Source organism: Aythya marila (genome assembly GCF_965140915.1).
Source record: "Aythya marila genome assembly, chromosome: 17".
NCBI lineage: Eukaryota > Metazoa > Chordata > Aves > Anseriformes > Anatidae > Aythya > Aythya marila.
Genome location: NC_139058.1, coordinates 8,503,300 through 8,521,636, shown reverse-complemented (window position 1 = coordinate 8,521,636; position 18,337 = coordinate 8,503,300). Strand labels below are relative to the sequence as shown.

The 18,337-nt window shown below is 38.8% G+C and overlaps 1 protein-coding gene across 1 annotated transcript in view; it reads right to left on the bottom strand.

The window, feature by feature from the left end:
• The window catches only part of SLC5A1 (solute carrier family 5 member 1), a gene marked incomplete at its 5' end in the record, with an annotated part of 30,256 nt that overhangs the window by 8,447 nt on the left and 3,472 nt on the right, over nucleotides 1-18,337 (bottom strand). The window contains 8 exons of the mRNA XM_082774106.1: nucleotides 808-915; nucleotides 1,713-1,848; nucleotides 2,867-3,087; nucleotides 3,491-3,571; nucleotides 3,823-3,928; nucleotides 8,936-9,040; nucleotides 9,419-9,478; nucleotides 11,927-12,031. Coding sequence (XP_082630232.1) covers nucleotides 808-915; nucleotides 1,713-1,848; nucleotides 2,867-3,087; nucleotides 3,491-3,571; nucleotides 3,823-3,928; nucleotides 8,936-9,040; nucleotides 9,419-9,478; nucleotides 11,927-12,031 — 922 coding nt within the window. The remainder of the gene's footprint in view (nucleotides 1-807; nucleotides 916-1,712; nucleotides 1,849-2,866; nucleotides 3,088-3,490; nucleotides 3,572-3,822; nucleotides 3,929-8,935; nucleotides 9,041-9,418; nucleotides 9,479-11,926; nucleotides 12,032-18,337) is intronic.

Below are 18,337 nucleotides of genomic sequence, written 5' to 3'. Positions count from 1 at the left end.
GAAACAAACAAACAAAAATACTAAGTAGACTTTCCCCAAGAGTTATAAATATCATTTCTCCAGTGCTCATTTGCCCGTAAGCAGATTTGTAAACCAGTTACTGGACGTAAATTTCTTTTACTGATTAAAAATCAGGGTAAACAACTTTTCCAAACAGTATGATCTAGTCAACATAGTATGAGGAAGTACTATAGCATACAGTACAACACATTGTACAACACATGTACATCGGTTATTATAATACAATGGGGAAGTATAAAGAAATCAGGGAAGTACCATGGTTTGCGTAATAACATAATCTGTTTTTTCTAGCCTTATGAATCAGCTCTGGGGTTTTCTGCAGAAATTTTTCTTCCCTGTATGTATACTTAGTCCTCTATGAATTGGTGCCTTATTCTCTCATTGAGCAGGCGTTATACAGGACAATGTGCATACAGAATATCTTCTCCTCCCTCCTCAGTGAGTTTAGCATAAGTCCTGCAGGTGTTTGTCTCTAGCTCAGAAATCCTGACAGTGACAGTCTTCTATAAACCGCTGGCAAAGTATGTTACTTTTAACCTCCACAGAAAGGGAGCACAATTTACATTTCATCATCCAGTGTCTGCCAACTGAAAGGTGATATTGTCAGCAAGTAACTATACTGCACCTACAGCCACAACTAATAAAGACTACCCCTTCCATTAATAGTAAATTTTTTTCAGAATAAATAAATAAATAAATAAATAAATCTGAGATTTGGGCTCCGTCACCTACATTTACAGTCCAGTACCCTCACCTTTCTTAAAACAAATAGAGACAATGTCTTACCATTTGGCATAAGTTCTACTACCATTTTTGGATAAGCAATATTGGTACAGCCAACTGCAGTGCCACAGGCCTTCTCGCAGATTTCAGGAACAACACAAGCCACCACATCTGAGAAGAGGAAAATGAGCCAGGGTTAGACAAAATCATATTAACAACAGATCAACAGATTGCTTCCAAATTAGTAGTTTCTAAAATTTCTCTGTGACAAACCACTGGATTGACATGCTCTATATCATTCTTAGTCTGCTAGGAGGAAAGATGATGATTCTAAGCCCATCCTCCCTTTCCTCTGTCTAAACAAACAAACAAACAAAAAACTAAAAAGTGCTGCAGGTCAAAAAACATCAGGATTAATTTGTCAGACCAGGACTGAATAACACAAAGAGAGCAACTCAAAAAACAAACAGAGGAACACGAAGAAGACACTTCCCTCTAACCTGAACATCTCTCCATTGCCCTGCTGTTAAACAAACGGATGGTTACTGAAAGAGAGACTGGCACTGCCCCCAGACTGCACTCAGGACTATCCATGACAAAATATATACATATACATATATATATATATATATATATATATATATGCATGCTGTGACTGTGACCCTCTTCTTTCTATTGCCAGAGTACCAATCCTGGACATGCCACTCATTCAGCCAGAACAGGGCTATAGCAGATAAGTGGGGAGGGACACTATGGAATTCCTCTGTCCTAAAATGGACAATAATAGCATTGGCAGAAGCCTTGAATCAGAGAAATGAGAAAAGCCTGTGGCTTCTCACAGGGTAGTTAGTATTTGTGCACACATGTGCCTGGACAATTTGGATGACAAAAGGACAATATAAAGGGATGGAGAATAGGAAATTGAGAGAGATTGGCAGAAATTTGCATTCCTGTATACATATGCATACCTGTATACAAAATTCGGCTGATCATTCCAGGCATCACTATGATAAACATGGGTAAGAGTTTCAGGTATCCACACATGATACATCCAGCCTTCACATGGGACATGTTCTTGCCAGAGAGACATCTTTGGACAATAACCTGTCAATGAGACATAGCAAGTACACATAACTCAATCAAGAATATAATTTCCATAAACACACTATGCCAAGTTCCAGACACAAGGTACTTCTTAACCTGTGTGATAGTGGAAGAGTCTGTTTACAATTCCCATCACTAGAAAAAAATACAAGCTACATGAAAAAGACACATTTAAAATAAGTAAAGGAAAATATAATTTATTCAGGATATATTTAAGAGCGAAGGCTCTTTCTCACAAGATGTTCTTAAAGCAGACTAAAAAGCCGAAAAAGAATGAAACAGTTAATTACATTGCCTTTTTAATTTATTTGTTTTATAAAATGTGAAAGATTATCTTTCCCTCAATTTAGAAGGCAAATGGATCACTCCTTAGAGACTGGGCACATTCACATGTCATAGCTGCAGGAGCATACTTTCCTATTCTCATGTGAGTGTGATCTCCCAGGGAAACTGGATGGTAGATCTTAGGGACAAGGAAGAAAGAGAGGGAAAGAGACTCCAGACTGAAAAAAAAAAAAAAGATATATAAAGAGTATCCTCCCAAGACCATGCATGCAAAGATGGAAGCTGCAAAAATAGAAAACAAACTAGGATCATTGAATGGAGAATCATCCCAGTCCAACTGAGATCATTGAATTCATAGTGTCTTAAGAAAATGTTCACATTGCAATATCTCTTCTTGTTTTTATACATGGTCACGTAGGGAGAAAAAAAAAAGCAATTATATACTGTATCTGCTGGGCACTGTGTAAGAAAAAATGAAAGAATACAATTCAATTTTCTTGTGTACATATGGCCCAATAGCCTCAAAATTAAGCCATTTAGTACAGAAAGAGTGTAGAAAACAGAAGCTGAAAAATCACTGACTAGTCTATTCACTGACTAGAAGTAACTGCCATTTCTGTAACCTTGCTTTGAATTACAGTGGGGAAGAGAAAAAATGAACAAGACCCCTAGATCACATTAGACAGCAGAATTTTGTGTTCTACATTTTCAAGGCATTTAGCTTCCACATTACCTGATCTGTGCACCAGTACCACAGAGCAAGGATGCTCAAACCGAAGATCAGTCCTGGCCATGGCAGATCTCCATTGACAGGATCTCGGAAGATGTGAAAGGCATCCGGCCGAGGTGTGTAGCAATCTTGATTAATCGTAGTGCCGTTATAGGAGACATTGGATGGAATTGCCTGCATATACTTCTGCATAAAAGCATCATACCCTCCTACTTCTTTAAATGCTGAAAAGGAGAAAGTAAAAGTAGCTATAAAGTATATAATATTGAAATCTCAAATATAGCTAGAGAATGTGAGGAGAAAAAATGTTGTAATATAGATGTAAAAAAACCCTAACCAGTATGTATCAACATTTTCAGAAAACAGTACACAGTGTTCTGTAAGTATTCACACAATGAAGGTGTCCCTTATTTCTACAGATTTTATACATTCTCCTGTACTTTGGAATGTAGTGGTCTCAATAACTAAAGGGCTTGACAACATAGCTATTTTATTCCATGATAAATGGGTGTATGAACTGAAATCTGCTGGTTAAGATAATAGGGTTCCACACTGCAGGATACATTTCCATAGGCACTGTGGGATTTGTGATTGAACATTCCAGTTTAATTCATCTGATTTACTTACCAAATCCCATAAGAACAAAAGATCCCACAACCATGATAAACGTTTGCAAGGTATCTGTGTAAATCACAGCTGCAAGGCCACCTAACGGCAAAGACATGTCAAAACAAATAGGTTAGACCCTGTGCAAACAACTCTGTGAAAATCCTTTTTGAATTCTTTTAAATTATTTTTTATTTTTATTTTCTCACCACCTGTCTCTTTCAAACAAAGACCACTGTAAAATATGCACCCCTTTCAGGTTTTCATTTCTCCCCTCTTACCCATCTTTCCTGCTTTCTTTTTTTCTGGATCCCCTAACTTTGTTATTTTACCAGACTGCTCTGCAAACTCACCTGTGATGGTATAAAGAGCAGTAATAGCAAGCAGGATAATAATGGCCACGTAAAGATTCAGTCCTATGGCCAGCTGTATAAATATAGCTCCAGAGAATATGTCTGCCTAAAAGATAAAAATGACAGATTAGGCAAGACTTAAGTTCTTGATGATGGCACATTACACGTGCGTGATTAGGGTACTGAAATACACAACTACACTACCCCCTTAGAGTACTGCACAAAAAAAAGTACAAAACAAAAACTGAGGCCATTCTACTGCAACTGCCAGTCTCAGTGCTGTGGACCTTTCGGTGAAAGAACTGTAACACTTTTCTAAGAATCTCCAAATGTTTTGCAATGGCTCATTTTAGCTACATTTACCTCCTCTACTGTGTGAGTTCCCATACTGAGAAACTGTTTAATAAAGAATTACCTAAAGCTAGGATTAGACTTACTGCTATGTCCAAGTTATGGACTCTGTGACACCTCCAAGCCACGGCTTGGTTCTCTTCCTTTAATGCTAATAAATCTGTTCAATTGCCTTTATTGCTTACATATGTGTGGTACAGCTAGTTTCACTGGTTCAGGACAAATGGGAATTAAAGGCAAAAATGTTATTGCTATTTTTAAGTTCCTGTCAGAGTAATTGACATACAGTTGGCTAACAGAAGAGACCTTTAGCTCTTGGGTAAAAATGATTGTCCAGGTTTCAGAATAACACTATCTTTACTGGGATATTAATCACAAGAAGTAATTTCCTGATTTAGACATAATTTGCATCAAGGCTATTTACCTAAATTTGCAGCCAGAATAATCTACCCCAGTGCACTTCTAATATATTACTGTTAATCATCCTTTCATTAGAGTTTTGCATCTCCCTCCGAGCATCATGAACATGGACTCACATCCAATCCCACCCGAATGCCTTCTTTCCATATAACACACCTCCCATGCGGCTCTACAAAGGAGTCATGTCCTCACTTAACAGCACAAGTCCTCAGAAGGTTCAGCAAGCTCAGGAGTTACAAAACACTGCTTCAACCAAGGAACAGAAATTGTCCATGTGCAGGCTCTGTGAGACAAAGATGTGTGCGCTCTGGGATAAGGCTTGCACACACAGTTACTTCAGGACAGATGCCAGATGGCGGCTTGCTGGAATAATGGGAGATTCCACAGGCCTGGTGGTGGGAATCCCAGAGTCTGAGATCACAAAAAAAGCAACCTGGACTCGTTTTGTCCACAGCTAGGCTGAGGTAAGGCAGGGCAGATATACCAATATGCAGTTATGCAGTCTGGCTAGCCGGGGGATGCTGGAAGAAGAAACCCTCTTTGTTCCAGAGTCGGTGAAGCTATGACATGGCAGGTAACTGAAACCAAGACCGCATGGTATGACCTCACCCTCAGTTCACTTTGGAGAATGAGGAAGTAGTACAGACCTCTGCAGCAAGAGATCCTCCAGCTCAACTACCCCGATGTGCAGAAGACAACTGAGAAGCAGCATGTGAATCATAACACTCTGATTCCCAAAACCCTGCCACTGGAGCAGTTTGAGATGATTTGGTTTCTTATGTTGCAGTCTCAAGTTAGGAACCAGGATTTTTTAGATATGATCCCCCCAGTGGCTGCTAGACTATATACTTTGTCCCTTATTTCTATAGGAATATTTTTTCCTATCTTTTTGCAACACTGATCAGCGTATGTCCTGGATAAGTCTGCTTTTTATTGTTCCTGGCTTTAGTTTACCCTATATAGCATTAAATATTAATGGTTCTAAAATGACCCCCAGAAAGAAATACACAGTTAATTATTTAGTGTCCTGAGCAATGTATCAGCTCCTCTAAATTGCTGTTACCTTCCAGCTTCACTGCTCCTCCCTCCCAATTAGATTATTTCCTTCCAATACTTCCTTGTTTCTCCATTAATACCTTTTTATAGATACTATTTAATCCTTATCTTATCTTTGATGGAGTAAATCTTTCCTTTACATTACAAGCTCTCTTTCCAAAGCCATGCACAGATCATGCAGGAACAATTGGTAGAATGCATTATAACTAAATTGGAGACTGTGTATATCACTAGTATATCAGCTGCAATGTTAGTACACCCCCACACTCCACTATTCATTCTACACTCTGCAGTTCTAAGAGGAGCTTAACTTTCTTACTGCCCTTCCCCTGGTAAATAGATGCCCTGAATTCTGATAAATCTAATTTCTGATTTCTTCAAAAGCATTCAGTTCTTCATTCCCTTGTTTTGTCGCAGTTTAGTTAATTACTCTTCATCAAGATTTTGTTTTCACTAGACCATCTTCACTGGCATAATGGCCAATATCAGCAATACTATTGTTGAGCAAGATTCTGAAAGCTGCCAGGGGCTCTGCTCACACAGCACTGCATGCTTAGGAAGCGTGTACACGTGATGCCTGTGCAGCAGAAATCATTTGGGCTGAATGATCACATGTCCTGATCCCAAAGACTGACACCTTGCAGCATGACCTTGCCTGACAAGCGATTGATTAGCCATGATACAAGGTAAGATGCAAAAAAAAAATATACAGAAGATGCACAGGAAAAGACAGAAGCAATAATAACCTTGCACAAATGCGTAAAAAGATAATCTGATCATTACACAGTGGTGGGTAGTGTGACAGAAAGAGCATGGCAGAAGTTACATGACCAACATATTATATTATTCATTGGAAAGCACCCTGATAATAATATTACTAAGAGCATTACATAATATTATAACAAATCAAGGGAGCAGCACATAAAATAACTAGCCTGGAAACAAGATGTTGTTTTTCTAGAAGGATAAGTGGCAGTAAGTATCACTGCTAGTCAAACTGCTAGGTGTGACTGCCTGTCAAGGGCAGGGCAGAAAGCCATCCTTCTACACCAAATCTCAGTAAGCCCAGATGACGACAAGGGAGTGTTTACAAAGGCAGCAGTCGAGGAAGTAAAATGCAAATCTCCAGGCTGGATAGGGCACAGATTGTCAACACGTGGGTATGTCTGGAGATGCAACGTGTCTCTGGGAAGAGAAACTTGTGCTAGCTCCACATAGCATACATACATACATATCTCTACACAGCACAAAGAAGCAAGTTATGGTCCAGGATGGAACAGCCCTTACCTCTGTGCTCCTAGAGCTGGTTCATCTGGAGACAATTTAGGCCTGGTGTTGTATAGCACATTACAGAAAAACCTATTTTTACTTTCTCTGACAGTACTGAAACATTCAAGGACTTTGACTGTTCTGCATATTCTGAATAAAACATGACAAGTAAATCAGACCTAGGCAAATCTTGCCCTACCAAATATAGTGACGTAAGGCAACAGTGCAAAAGATATGTTGGTATACTACAGCAATCACAGCCATGTTTATGCATGGAATTGACACTGACAGAGTTGTTCTGGGCAGATGGGAGAAATGATGGAGACAGAGAAACCTGTGCACCAAATCTTCCACTGCATAGCACAGAGACACAGTTCTGTGGCAGTTCACCACACACAGCTGGAATAACTGGGTTCATTGGAAGCTAGGATGGTAGAGTGGGGCCCAGGCATTGTGCTGCTATGGATCTCTTGACTATTGCTTTGCTCCCTGATAAGACAGGACCAGAAGCGTAGGAGAAGGTGTTTCAGCCTGATGACCACACAGAAAGCTTATATGGAGAACCTGTCTTGTCTGAAAGTAAGACACCCTGAATCAAACGGTGAAATTTCATGACTAGATACTTATGCATGATAGAGCCTGGAAATAAAAGCTGGTACATTCAGAACCTGCACAACACCTTAACAGGCTTATTGCAAATGTGTTGCAGAATAGGACTGTGAGTCATCAGAGTGGAAGTGTTTCTCACCTGCTAAAGCTGCCTGAACTCTGTGGCATGTGCAACATAGCTAGCGTAATCAGAAATCTCAGGTAAGCACAACAGTAAATTTAACTGATCCTTTTAAAATATACAGAAATCCAGCTCTGAGGACAGCCCCACAGTACCAGCCTGTTTAATTTATAACCTTTGCAAGGATCAGTTATCATGAAGATGTGAGAATGAGAGCAAAAGGCCAATCTTTTAGCTTAAATTGCACTATTATCATTCAGCTCCCATTCAGAGGGCAAAGAGTAATCTGCCATGGCAACTTCTGAAAAACAACAGATTGAGGTATGCCTGAACTGTGGACTTCTTCAGAGGCTTGGTAGTTTCAAGATATATGGAAAATACCAGCTCTTCACCACTTCACAACCACATACTTAATAAACATTAACTTTTCAGCACCTTAAACTTTATAGCAACCACTTACCCATTAAAAGAATCTCTTCTCTACTCTCCTTTCACCTCAGCTATTATCATTTACTTCCTTTGCATTTCCCTACTCCCTTATTTTCTAATTCCTATCATTCTCTTTTTTTCATTGCTCTTTTTTTCTTTTCCCTCAGTTATATTGCTGATGACATGTCCATCAGAGAGTGCTAAAACAGGTAAATATGAAGTCTGGAGAGAAAATAAAATCTGTTTCTTGAAAACCTAAGAGTTTTCTTTTCCCTCTAGAGACCAAAAGCAATGCTAATTCTCCTTAGCCTAAGGGCTAAGCATTGCCCAAAGCAATGCCAAAAAAATACTGAAACCAAATGGTTCAACAAGCAGCAGCTATTATTTCTCAGAAGATTAAAGCAGAAAAAAGGTACAAGCTGACAGGCTGTAACCTTTCCTTCTGCATGTTTCACAGATCCCTAAGACAGACTAATACAATACAAGGTTCCCTCCAGTCTGACCTGTTCTAGATTACACCTTAAAAACCTTTTAAGGTGTAATTTTTAAATTACAAAGGTGTAATTTAAAAAAAAAAAAAAAAGTGTAATTTAAAAAAAAAAGCCCAACAAGTATCAAGAGAAAGGCTTCTCGTAGACATTCCAGGAAGCCAAAATCTCAGACTGCAAAACAGATCTGAATACATTATCTCACTAGACAGAAGAAAGAAAACACACCATATTTCTACTACCGTTAATTTGACCAAGGGCTCCAAATCGGAAGCAATTGAGCCAGTTGTGCGAGTAATAATGTAAACGGGAGTTTCTCTTCTTTAGATCAATGTAGGATGGAAAAAAATGTTGTAAAAGTTTTACTTACTGAGATCTTTGTGAAAATATACACGATCAGTGAAAGGACTGATAGGTAGACCTGAATCCGTTTCCCACCAAAACGCTTCCTCAGATACTCTGGCATTGTCACCACCTGTGGGGGAGTAGGCAAAGTTTCAGATAATGGGGCACAGATGCACACAAGTTAGAGGAAGCTTTTTGCTACGTAGATACTACAAGAGTGTAAGGCAAATGGAGAGGAGCTGCAAATGAAGTTGCAAAGCACAGCAGCTCTAGCAATCACAGAGGACAAGGAGAGAGTATCAAATACTTCTCATCTCAGGTCTCAGAATTGAGAACCATCACTATTTAAATACATACAGAAAACATTGTACAGTTTTAACATACTCAGATCTCTTGTACTTGTACTCAATGGCTTAGCAATACTCAAGACCTGTTCCGCAATCAAGAGGAGAGAGGACGATTAACGGGCTGCAAAGAAAAGCATAACATGCTGTTTTGACTTACTTACCCCAGCTTTGATGTAGATGGGTACAAACAGCCATCCTAGAACAACCACAAATATCAGAGCCTGCAGTCAAGACAAGATCAGCCAAATTAGCCTCCTCTCTCTAGACAGCACTCCTTAATTCCATTTATCTGACCCAAGAGCAGCCAGAGACCATTGAAACCACTCAAACCTGGCTACTGTGGGGCTGGATTGGGCCCTGCTCTGTCCTTTGTCTTGCATTTGAAAATCTGGGAATGAAAACCTGGCCAAGAGATTTGCCAGGTATTATGGAGCATGAATTTCATGCTAGATTTCCAAAAGCACAAAATATATTCTGTAGGGGAAAAAAAAAAAAAAAAAAAAAAAAAAAAAGAATGATTTCTGTTGACAGGTTTGCCCTCTAATATCGAAGTGCTACTCTACTAGCAACACCAGGCTACCCTAGCCTTCCTCAGAGCAGGCTCAGGGATCCTAGTTGTTAAAATGTGACCAGTCCATAAGACTGCAATTTCTGGGAAATATTAAGGAAGGTGAAGTCTGATACCTGATACCATATTTGCTAGCTTCATCCCAGAGCCACTAATGCAGAATACTTTCCCACTTAGAATCAGATCTGCTGCAATGGTATGCTGTGATCAGCAAACCTAGGTACTAAGAAGAGTAGCACTTCTTTTGATATTTCATTAACTGCCTTCTGCACTGGGTTTCTGTGAGATGTCTGTGCTTTTTACAAGACAGAGTATATTACAACAATCCCACATACTGTACCACATGCATTTTGTAAAGTATTTTGAATTTCCACATCACCATTTCACATTGTATTTTGTATTACCAGGTGCATTTTGTGAACAATAAATCTAACTGTACTTTGGAATTATTTTTCTGACTTAAATGGCTGGCAAATGCTGTCTGACACAGAACTGTACAGAACTAGACAGACAAATATAGATTTGTATATTTTGAGCAAAAAATCGGTTCAAAATCCTGCAACAAAATGCAGATCCACACTCTGCATTTCTTCTGTCCACACAAGAGTTAGGTGGTTTTGTTTGTTTGTTTGTTTGTTTGTTTGTTTGTTTTTAAATAATGTTATCTTTTAAGTTCTGCCCTTAGATCAAAAACATACAATAGATATGAAAGACTGGTTCTGCTCCTGCTGTCTCCCTAATATAATTTAGGAATAATTTCAGTGGAATATTACCGATACACAAGCACTACAACAGTCAAATTTAGTATTTCTTTCAAGAGGAGAATTGGATTACATAGTCAAGAGCAATATTGCAGTATTGTGTCTATTAACCTGTACATTAGTCTCTGTCTGTCATAAATATTTTAAAAACTATGTAACATATCACCCCAAATACACTCATGCATCATTGCTTCTTCCTAAACAACAATTGTACACTATATACTGATATTAGTCCATGGAGAATCTCCCAGGAGATGAAGTGTTAGAGATGGGTATGTTTGAAGAAGGATATGGGTCCTAGAGCTTTGAATGCCATGAAATTTCAAGCAATGTTTGTTCTGTTTTGTTTTGCTTAGTTTTTGTGCAAAGAAAAGGGGAATCGGGTTTGTTACAGCCCTAGTGTAAGCAAATACAGAAAGATCACAGATTAACTGTGCACGTCTCACAGAACTCATTTTAGCCTTTATCTTTCTCCTTAAATATTTATGGCATAAGTACTTGAATATTTGCAGCGACCATCTACTTGTTAATGAAAAAAATAGGTCCCTCACGTTTCTTTCACTGCACAGAATTAAATGCAAGGAAAGTACAAACCTATGTAATGCTCATTGAGTTCTTTGTGTCATGTAATAATCCCTTCGATAAAGGTGAATCAAGCAGCATAAGGCCACTGTTATCCAGACCCACAGAGCCTGAGAATTCAGGGAAATGGACTGAATTAGCTCATCTGAACCTTTGTGCTATTGCAGTTAACACTGCTGCAGGTACACCAAGTACACCAAGTAAATAATTTAAAGTCAGCTTGAATATCTGTACTCCATACTGCAACCATAAGTGGAATATACAATCAGAAGAAGGAGAAATAAAAAAGGAAATTATTTTTGAGTCTGTGGAGGATATCCCAAATTTCCTACAACTTGTGAAAAAATCAAAGCCTCCTCAACAATTTCTATACAGCAAACTGCTGTAAAAAATACTGTGGATTATAAATCTGCTTAGTTCTTCCAGACATTCTACAGTCAGAGATCAGTCTTTATAAATAAAAAGTAATCAAAAGACATGTAAGAGAAGAGAATCCACTGATTTATTTGGTTAAAACGCTCTCTGAAAAGCCTCATTCAATAGAAAAGAGTCATCTTTTCTCAGTCGCTTGGACAAGGACCAAGTAAGTCAACTGCACCAAGATAGTAGATAACATTGGCATTTGTAGGGTCTGTACAGAAACAAGTGTTGCCAAGCACAAACTTTGGCAGCCTAAAATTATTAGTCAATGTTATCTTGATTAACCTCTGCAGATAATCCCGGTATCACAGATGTTCACTCAAATGCATGCCACTTACATTCCATTCATATCCTCCGATGGCAATTCCTCCAGCTGCTGCTGTTCCTGCTATGCCCACAAAATGTCCACTGCCAATGTTACTGGCAAACAGAGAGGCACCAATCTGGAAAAAGAAAGAACAAGATTTGGTTCTTCATTCCTGTTTTGAAAAAAATCACATTCATTTGGCATTTTCAACTCAGGCCTATCTGTCATTAGATCGTGATAAGAACAACTGACAAACAACTGCCTTGACTACTTTCAAGAGTCCATCTTATTCCCCCCTGTCCACCATCCCCCAAAATCTGAGACTCCAGCCATTGTATCTAAAACAAGAATAATACAATGCTGCAAAGGAGATGATCTTCCAGATGAGGCAAACAGGTTATGGCACCAATACAGATTTTCAAATATTTGCAAAACTTGACTGACATTTGTTGATACCCAAACAATTAGACAAGAGGACTGTGATCTGACTTGCTCAAGGAGGAAACAATAAGTGCATGCCCACTTGCCAAACCAGCACTCCCAGTACTTCGTATTAAAGTTCTGCAAACTATGAGACTAAATGTGTAATCAGTAAGAGTTGTGCAGACTTTGTAGTTGATTCAAGCTTAGTCCGAAGATATTGGATTAACTTAATTAAATTCTTCAAGATGCACGGCAGAAATATCTGCTGAGAAAAGTGTTTCTGGAAGATACAAAATCCAGCAAATTAGGAGCTATATTTAATGAATGCTGTTTCTCTAAGACTCCCAGATCTTGCACTGATCCAGCAGAGAGAACACTGGGGAAAACACAAGAAGAACACTTTCTTTGGAGAAACACTTTCTTTGGAGAAAGACCAAAATTAGCAAAGGTTTATGCTAAATTAAGCCACTCAGAGCCATTCAGAAAACACAGGTTAGCCTGAAAGATCTAACTTTTCATCAAATAGCTCAGACTACAGTAAAAGATGAAGAGAAAAGGTATAAAGTTTCCTTCATTTGAAATGAAAACATTAAAGGCAGTATAAATACCAAATGATAATTTTCAAGGCCAGAAACTGAAGGATGCAGGATAAAAACTTGAGGGGAAAAGGAAGTTGGACTGGATATTGTAGGCAGAAGATGTGAGCTGAAGTAGTTCTAAGAAGAGAAGATGTGAGTGAACATTTTTTAATTCACTTCTATTTGTTCTCTGTGTCCTATGAAAACTACAAAGAAAAAATGAAACAGGATTAAAAGAAAAAGCATATAGAAAGCAGGTGAAAGAAGCTCTGCTGATCAGCTTCTAATAATGCTCTCTTTTAAGGTTGATCCCCCAAGCTGAAAAACCCCAAAATGCTTTAGAATGTTTTTAGAACCATGAATGCAGGACCTGCACCTGCACACTCTCCTTATGCGGTTCCCAAATACAGGCAGCACTTGGAACATGCTTGGAGTTACCTTACAAAAGAGAGAAATATCGCTTGTCTGCAGCTCACTGAGAGATTCTTAGGGTCCTAAAACATATGTGAAAAGTTACAAATTTCCAGGTCTGCAGTGAGCTCTTTGTGCAGCAGTAAAAATTAAGTCAATCTTTCTGAGAGCACAGGGACGATTGCCTGAGATTCAGGAGGATACAAGGGATTTCATCATTGAAATCCATCTCTGAAGATCAGTTTTGTTCTATAGAACTATGCCACAGCCAGGAATAGCATCCACACTCTCTATCTCGCAGTCCTGATCTCTAATCACAAAGTAGATTTTCCTCCCCCATTTTTTATATGCAACAAGTAAAATTCATCCATCTACTGCTTTCTTTTCCAAGCTAACTTTTTGCTCCTTTCCTTTGTTTGGTCTCCTGATGTCTTCTGGTCTTAGTGCAGACAAACTGTTCTTCTGCTGTGACAGGGAGCTTCTGTCTCTAGTCCACTCAGTTCTGGACTTTTTTTTTTTTTTTTTTTTAAGTCAGTTGTGCCCTGCAGAAATGTAACCAGTTTGTCACATGAAAGATGTTTCTACAGGAATCACAAGTCTTGCAACAAGCATTAGCAAATAAGACAGAGATCCTTGGTAATAGAAAAACCTTTTGCTTTTAACCTCTTTGTGACAGCAGCAGTATTTTCTCATCAATGATCATGAAGAAACAAATACCAGTAATAGTAGCATTAGTACTGTTGTCCAGTGCTTTTCCTGGAGATGAATAATTAAACTTAAATCTAGGTTACCAGAAATGCAATCACCAGTAAAGATTAACTACATTAATCCCTGATTTTATTTAATGTGTTCCCTTTCCTGTTTCAGAAGCCTAAAATGTGCTGCAAGCAGATCCAAGAAACAAAAGCAGTTAATGAAGAACTTGAAGAACTGACAGCTATAGTAGGCTTTGGCTCAGCACCTGAAAACACAGGACCTACTGTAACATTTGCTGGTAATTCTGTGTTCCCAACTTCATCTAGGGAACAGCTGTATTTTAAGAAAAATGTGAAATGTACCCAAAGCAATGCAAAATTGCCACCATGTTTAGGGCCAGTGCGAGGACAAAACAATGTGAATGCACGTATCACCTTTACTTCATACTGGGGAAATGTATATTATTCTGAAAACTACAGCATGGTTAAAGCAAGAGGAGTGCTTACCAAATATGCTTATGCCCTGGCAGCTGCTGATGCCAGAGGGGAAGAGAAATTTCCCACCTGCCATGGCAGTACTTTAAGGAGGAAGGAAGAAGGCAGATGTGTGGTGGGCAGATGTGTAGTGTGCAAAGAACTTCCTGGTGAAACATTTCTATACTGAGGAGGCTGATCATCAGAATTGTTTGATTTGCAATTGGTACGTGCTGCAGTCCACCTACACATGACATAAAGAATGCTCTTTCTCAAAAGACTCCAAGTAAACATTTACACTGCTCCCTCACCACAGGGCAGCATTAAAGGTGTCTAAATTCCCAGAAGTTATGTGGCTAAAATTTCTTCTCTGTGATCTGAGTAACAGAGATGAATCAAGTTGATAAGATGGTATTTTTGCCTTTGCTGGAGTGACAACAGAGCACGTAGAGGTGTAACAGGATGGGTGTTTGTCTCTGGCTTGCCTCTTTTCCCTGGGGAGCACCACTGAAAGAGCAGGTCTCCATATTTGATTTCTTCCATATGCATGACTTTAAGTCAGAGGATGGGCTGAAGTTGGGGGAGGAAAGAGGGAAAAATATTCAGGAATTGTTAACCATTCCCAGTGAATGCATTAGTGAACTGATTTTAAAAGCAGATATAAGAGGAAAAGTAAAGAGGAAAGTTTATTGAAAGGAACAAAACCTGTTAAGAGGGAAAGAGAGGGCAAAAAACTGAACTAACCTGGAAAGTGGAACATTAACTCTTTTAAAATCTTTTAAGAGGTCAGGTTTTAACACAAGTACTCTGTTCAGGAAAAGTACCATCACACTGCAGGCAAGTGATGATCACTATGTTTTTTCCATGTTATTCATTAACCGATTCACCTTGCTCTTTTCATTAACTTTAGGATGCACTGACATCCTGGCTCTTGCTGTTCCAAACCGTATGCAACACACTTTGCAAATCAGTGACCACTGCAGTGATAGTGTGCAGACTTTGCAGCTTATGCCTTTCCTGCCTCCCAGGACCTGCTAATAGATATCCTATGTCCCTAATGTCCTCTTTCCTTTCTGAAAGTGTTAGCTCAGTATCAAACTTATTTCCCCAACCCTGAGCACACCTTTCCTGTGGCAAAGAGAGGACCCACGTTTAGCCCCTCAACTGAGAACAGCAGAAAGGCTCCACAAGCCTTGTTGCATGGTATAACCTCTCCCCTGTGTCACCTGCAAAAGATGCTCCTCAAACCCCTCTTCTTTGGACAAATTTCTCATTCCTTTGTTCCTTCAAGGCCCTGAGACCCAAAGAAAGAAACATTTATTCTGCTCTCTTACTCCGCAAGTTTAATGTATTGCTTTACTGCTGAAATAAACCTGGAGGTGTTCTCCAGGCTGGCTGGAAAATTCTGACAGGTTCTATAGTAATCTTTTTCATTTAACTTCTCCGTTTCTACTGGAGGTTTGCTCTGATTTTTTTATTTTTATTTTTTTATAATTCTTTTTACTCTGACAACAATTGCTTTTACACTATTTTTGTATGGAACTTGACAAAATAATTAATTTCTTATTCCACTTCATCTAAGGGAATGAAGTACACTTCTTATTCATACCAGGGTTGTCTTTACTGGCTCCTCATAACAGTGTCAGATTCAGCAAATGGGGAGAATTCTGAGAATAAGTAAAATTTAACTGGCTGCAGAGATCAGAAAAATTGTGCCAGTGATCAGTTCTGATGAAAATAACCCACACAGAGCTGAAACAAAACCCTGTATGTTTCCCTTTAATTCTTACCTTGCTCACAAAGATCAATGCATCAATAACATTAAATAAACTGAGAGATATTTATTTTTTAAGTGCATTATGCTCTCAAGTATAAAACACTTCCCACTTACTATTCAGTAAATCTTTCCAACCACAGTTGAACTTTGGATGCCCACCAGGTACTACACTCTGCCTTATTAGCTTTTATGCCTCTGGAACTGAGGCATATCAGGTAACTCATAAGTGTGCAGACAACTTTGTCTGCAAAACTGCAAAACCTGAAAAACAATATTCAAAAGCAAAAAAGCTTCAAAATCAAAAGTTTTTTTTGTTGTTAATGGTAGTGGGGTTTTTTGTTTGTTTTGTTGTTGCTGCTTTTTAATTATTATTGTGCTTGAAGTCCTGTTAATCCTTAGGAACTGGCTACTACTGAAGCTGTTTTCCAGTAATAGGCACCTCATTTCTTACAATGCTAGAAAGTATTTTAACAAAAGAAGTTAAAAATTCAGTTTGCAATGCCCAGTGTTACAAAGCAGGCACTTATTTTGATGTACTCTATGACTCTTTGGAAAAACTACAGTTGGTTATGAGTATTTAAAGAGCCATACATGCCTTTCCTAAAGACATTTCCCTCAGAGCACAAGAGACCAAAACCAGTTTCTTGAAAATTCTTCCCTCATTTTCTCTAAAAACACTGTGTAAAGGGCACAGCATTTCCTACCATGCAATTAACTCGTGATGGATTTAAATTTCTGGCAATCAGCAAGAACATAATTATATATCTTGATCCCTAATTAACTACTGGAGCTACTGAGTTGACTCATCCACTGCATCAAGGACAGTGATTTCAGTGAAATAACACAGAAGTGACCCATGCCCTCAGCAGAACAGCCAGAAAAGACAAGCTAAGGGCTTTGTTCTGTGAAATACCAAGCAACCTTTACAGACTCTGCTGGAGTGAACAGAGACAAAGTTGGACAGATTTGGCCCATGATAACTGTATTGCTCCTACTTTATACATTGAGAAATGGAATCACAATCAGGCAAAGCGACTGACAATCACATGCAAAATCGATAACAAAAGTGGGAGTAACCTCCAGCCCTTGAGTGACAGACCTCTCTACCCTAAACCACAGCAATTAGATCATTTAGGTGAACAGATTCCCTTTCCCAGGCTTGCCAGTAAGAGATCCTAATACACTGCTAATGAGTCTCTTTCCCTGTGGAATCAGAAAAGCTACTTATGGCTGCCTTGTAGCACATAGACCACAGTATAAACATAGAAAAATACAATTAGTAAAATGGAATTAAATTTTAACAAGTTAGTGGAGGGATTTTTTCCTTTCTGTTTCAGAAGGCAATCGATTGCATGGCAAGAGTTGTTATGCTGAAATTACAGGGAAGAAATTTGATAAATAAGAGATCATTTACAAAACTTCCCCCACCCCTCAACCAAATCAGGTTAGCCCTGATGTGACACGAAAATAAAGTAAAATAAAGTTTAAAAAAAAAAAAAAAAAACAAAAACAAACCAGCAGAAAAAAAAAATAAGTATAGTGCTAGCTGTCACAGAATTAAGATCATATCTTTGACTGAACTTTCTATACTTTCATTGGTTTCCTAGTCACTCTACCCCAGTTTGCATAGGTATTTTGGAATCTCTTCTCATCTGAGGCAAACTCTCCAAGGTGGTGCTGCTGACATAGTATTTAGCTTGCAGTTTGAGTGTTGGTCATTTGTTTATTTTGAGTGATATCAGGAAGAAAAGCAAGAAGTGTTTGTTTTTATGGTGCAGAAAGACACTCCTGGCATTCCAGAAGGAAGGATTGAAGGGGTGGTCTTAAGACTGCACTGATGACTAGCACTGCATCTGTGCTGAGCTTGCATAGTTTGGGCAGGAGAGAGAGATGATCCTAGCAGCAACTGCTGCACCGCAGGGTCATCCCTTTTGTCTTCCTACTGGAGGAAGGGAGCTGAATATATTGTTTTTGTGTTCCCAGAGCACTCTGTGTTTGTTAACCTTCCTTGGGTCTTAGAGGAATCATTAGGAGTTTTCTATGCCTCTGCAGCAAGATAGAAAGTTCTCTTGGTGAGTTTTTCC